Source organism: Trichechus manatus, unplaced genomic scaffold (genome assembly GCF_000243295.1).
Source record: "Trichechus manatus latirostris isolate Lorelei unplaced genomic scaffold, TriManLat1.0 scaffold00113, whole genome shotgun sequence".
In the NCBI taxonomy this organism is placed as follows: Eukaryota; Metazoa; Chordata; class Mammalia; order Sirenia; family Trichechidae; genus Trichechus; species Trichechus manatus.
Genome location: NW_004444049.1, coordinates 1,387,786 through 1,391,964, shown reverse-complemented (window position 1 = coordinate 1,391,964; position 4,179 = coordinate 1,387,786). Strand labels below are relative to the sequence as shown.

The 4,179-nt window shown below is 44.5% G+C and overlaps 1 protein-coding gene across 1 annotated transcript in view; it reads left to right on the top strand.

Moving 5' to 3' along the window:
* PPFIA1 (PTPRF interacting protein alpha 1) overlaps positions 1-4,179 on the top strand; it is a 121,686-nt gene that overhangs the window by 85,561 nt on the left and 31,946 nt on the right. Inside the window, exon 13 of the mRNA XM_023738113.1 lies at positions 821-1,052. Within this exon, the coding sequence (XP_023593881.1) occupies positions 821-1,052 (232 nt within the window). The remainder of the gene's footprint in view (positions 1-820; positions 1,053-4,179) is intronic.

Here is a 4,179-nt window from a genome sequence, read left to right as displayed (position 1 = left end):
GTAGCAAGTTGAACTAGTATAAATGGTAATTCCAACCACTGACCTTAGGTTTCTTTTTCTGTTAATAACAGTTCTGCTTTAAGGTTTATAAGTAGAATTTTAATTGGAAAGTTTTCTACAGAGTTCTGGTACTTTAATATTAGAATAAGTATTGGCATAGTCAAATATTAAAACCGCTGTTTAATTATTTACTACACTTGAAGATGGAAGACTGTTAATCTTGAATTGCAAATTCATGCAGCATGGTTGACGTGAGTCAGGAAAGTCAGATGGGGGTTAGTAGAGAATTCCATCAGATCATACTTAGTTTGAATTTAAACTTAAAAATTTCAACCCAGCATTTTCATTTAGTCTAGAGACTTAGGTATTTGGACACCCCTGATTGCTGTGTGGATTAACTCCGTAGTTGTATCGAAGTCCTTGACTTCCAGTTGAAGAAACTGATAGTGGTTGCTTTAAGAAAGGGGAGGTGGGTTGTACGGTTTAAGTCTCTCATTGTTCAGTAAGGAAACTATTAGGTGAAACCTTAGAAAGAGTTACCAGCCAGCACTCCCCCAGGTTTCAGTGTACATAGGTAAAACCAAACATAAATTTTATCAGAACCACTTTACAGGACTTGGTAGGATTTCCTTCTTGTTCCAAAATTCAGTCGACTAAAAAGATGGAAAGTCGGTCATGTTTGCTGAACTGCTTGTTGTCGGAGCATCTCGTGGCTGGAGTTACACTAATGACAGCCCAGAGGAGGAACTCGGGTTCTGAGATCCAAGGACTCTCGTCTCACGGCTGGTGAGCAAGGCTGACCTGCTCTGCTTTGTTTCAGGTTGATTCAGGAGGAGAAGGAGAGTGCCGAGCAGCGGGCTGAGGAGATCGAGAGCAGAGTCGGGAGTGGGAGTCTAGACAATCTTGATCGTTTTAGATCAATGAGCTCCATCCCCCCTTATCCCGCCTCCTCGCTGGCTGGCTCCTCCCCTCCAGGCAGCGGCCGCTCCACCCCGAGAAGGATTCCCCAGAGTCCAGCCAGGGAAGTGGACCGACTGGGTATCGTGACTCTAGTAAGCATCTGCCTTCCCGCCCCTCGCTCCCAGCACACCTGGCTAAAGTCCGGTTCCTGATGGATGCGCTTGTTCACCCAGAAGGACAGCAGGTGCTTGCATTGTCCTCAGAGGCTGGAGAGTTTAAAACCAGCTAGTGTTCAATCCTTCAACAAATAGCACTGTGCCGAGTTCACTTCAGTATTGGAACAGCCCGTGAGCGTGTCATTGTTGTCTATCAGAAGACTGTGTTCATGTGACTTTGCATAGACAGCAGCCAGAAGGGGGAGTGTTTTCTGTTCTCTAGGAACAACAGAAGGAGCCCTGGTGGCGCAGCGGTTAAAGCTCTCGGCTGCCAACTGAAAGGTCGGCGGTTTGAACCCGCCTGCCCCTCTGCAGGAGAAAGATGTGGCAGTCTGCTTCCGTAAAGATGACAGCCTTGGAAACCCTATGGGGCAGTTCTACCCTGTCCTGTAAGGTTGCTGTGAGTCAGAGTCAACTCCATAGCCATGGGTTTGGTTTTTGGTTGTTAGGAATGGACAGTTTAACAAAAATAAAACTAGCATAGGCAGGCCTCATGGCATAGAGACAGTGTACAGAGGGGGTTGGCATCTGTCTTTACATTAGAGGTGCCTCACTGAAGGGCACGGGACATGCAGGTCCATGAAAAAGCTAGTAGGTCCTCTTAGTAATGCACTCGGCAGTATGCTTCCTCCCGTCCGCATCTTGTGGAAGCCAGGTGGCTTTACGGCATCCTGAGAGAGCAGGTGGGCTTCTTCCCTGTCTGCCTGGTGAGTTCTCTAGGCTCAGGACACGGGGTGATCTTCAGGTGTTGGTAACAAAGGCTTGGCTCTGAGAACGTTTTACAGCTGCGTGGTGTGTTAGTTAAGGGTTTGTGGTAGCACTGCCCCTTTTCCATGTGGGACCGTATGTACGGCATTCTGCTTTTTACTGCACTGCTGTCTGTTACAGCGTTTTCTGTTACCATCCATGTTCGTTTGTAGCTGTATTGTTAGTGTATAATTAAATCAACTCCGAGTCATTTCAGTGGCATGTAAAGTGATAAGCAGCCTATTTTGCGGTGTGTTGACATACTGTTTTCTCATTTACGTTGTTAGCTAATTAGCTAATATTTTAACTCTTGGGCAGTTTCCCTTGTGGTTTCTTGCGTGTTTCCTCCACGCACATTTGTAAAAGCAGTGGTGTGTGTTTTTCCTGTGTTTGCGGTTCCGTGTGCTGGCTGACAGTCTGTGCGCCCGTGGTCGGTTTTGACTTCCTTGTCATCCTTGTGTTTGTCAGCCATCTCCAGATCCATGTGAATCCAGACCTCAGGTCCCCATCAGTCTGTAGTCTCTGCGTCCACCGCCCCTCCCATCCCGCCCCGCGCTATAGCAGTTCTCGACCGCGTGCCCAGGTAGCCAGTAGCAGCGTTTCGGGTGATGGGCTTCATCGGTGGGCGTTTTTTTTCTGGTTTGTCTTCATTTCTCATTATAAACTGTAGGTGTTTTTCCCCAACAGCAATGAATTGCAATCAGTGTATAATAGATACAGATAAAGGTATGACAGATGCAGTTTTCAGAGTGTTTTTACTCTAATTATGGAGGAACTATGTAGTTTATAGATGAGATGTTTCCTACATAAAGCTATAATCCACTAAGTGTGGAATTAATGGAAGCTTTACACAAACAATATACTTTCTGGCTTTGTTGCTTGTATTCCAGAGTATAAATCTCATCAGTTCATTGAAAATGCACTGCTAATGTCTTTCATAGGCTAATTTTTTAAATTAAAATATCTACAGGAGTTATAGGGTGTAAAGATTGAGCCGCTCCACCTGCGGTTATGTTAGCTTTTGTTCTCATGTATTTTTCACAGCATCCCTTTTATTTGATGCAATTTATTTTTGAGAAGATGTAGACCAAAGTCTAGGTAAGGATATTACATCATGTCCAATATGTGGTTAACTAACAGTAGGTTTGTTCAGTTTTGTAATAGGTATTGCAATAACTTCTTCATCAGTAAGGATATTTTAAAGTATGACATGTTTTTCATTAAGGAAAACTAAGCTGTAGGGGGGTTTGGCTTAGAATAGACCATTATTAGGACCCTTTGTTATATAGAGTGTCATGTTTTAATAAATAGTATATGGTGTAATGGAATTTTATCTCTGTTGGTAATAACTTAGAGCATTTTTCTAATAAATTTCAGATTAACATTACGTTTATATTTTGTGATAGAGAAATGTTCTGTTGCCAGCTGCATTTCTGAATCTTATCTCACTTACGTCTGTCCTGCTGTTCTCGTTTTAATGTTTTTGCCTGTGCTGATCCTTAAATTTTAATGTCAGAGTCTGCAATAAATCTGGTTTCTCTTTATTTCTTTGCATGCATCTCTCAGCCTAGTGATTTAAGGAAACACCGTAGAAAGGTAAAACGTTCAGTAATTTATTTCTATTTCTCTAACATATTGAAGAGTGCACATTATATTTTACATCAGTGTAACACTGTGCTGTTGTATAATAGCGAATAATTGCCGTTTTAAAGAACGTGTGTAAGCTTGTCCAGCATGTGACACGTGATGATTTGCTCTGATGGAAGTTGATCATCACTGGTTTCACAGACGGCTGGGGTGACGAAGAGTTTGCCTTTCTTCCCCTTGTAAGTGTTGCGTGTTGTGTGTGATAGAAAGGAGACGTTATTAGAGCAGAGCCATAGCTTTCGGGTTTGGAAAAACCCAGTTTTACTAGCAATCACCATCCCAGCTCGCGTTTATCCAGTTCTTCCCGCGTGCTAGGCCCTGTGCCAGGAGAGTCACACACCTTTTATCTCATTTCATCCTCACAAACTCCCCTGTTGCTATGCCCATCCTACAGATGTGGAGCCTGGGGCTTAGAGGGGTCCCACAGTGTGCCCCAGGTCACACGGTCAGCGAGGAGCGTGGTACGTTGTGGGCTCAGCCTTCACTGCCTGCGCACGTCCCCACATCAGCCCCGGCCTCCTGTCCTCTAGATGCTCTCAGCTCCGTAGAGCATCCCTGGTGGAGTGCTTGTAGGCAGCTCCCTGTTCTTGGAGGAAGTACAGTGCTCAAAGGAACAGAGCTGGGTAGTGGTTACTCTTTATGTGGGTCACAGTCCCTGCCCTGTCACTTC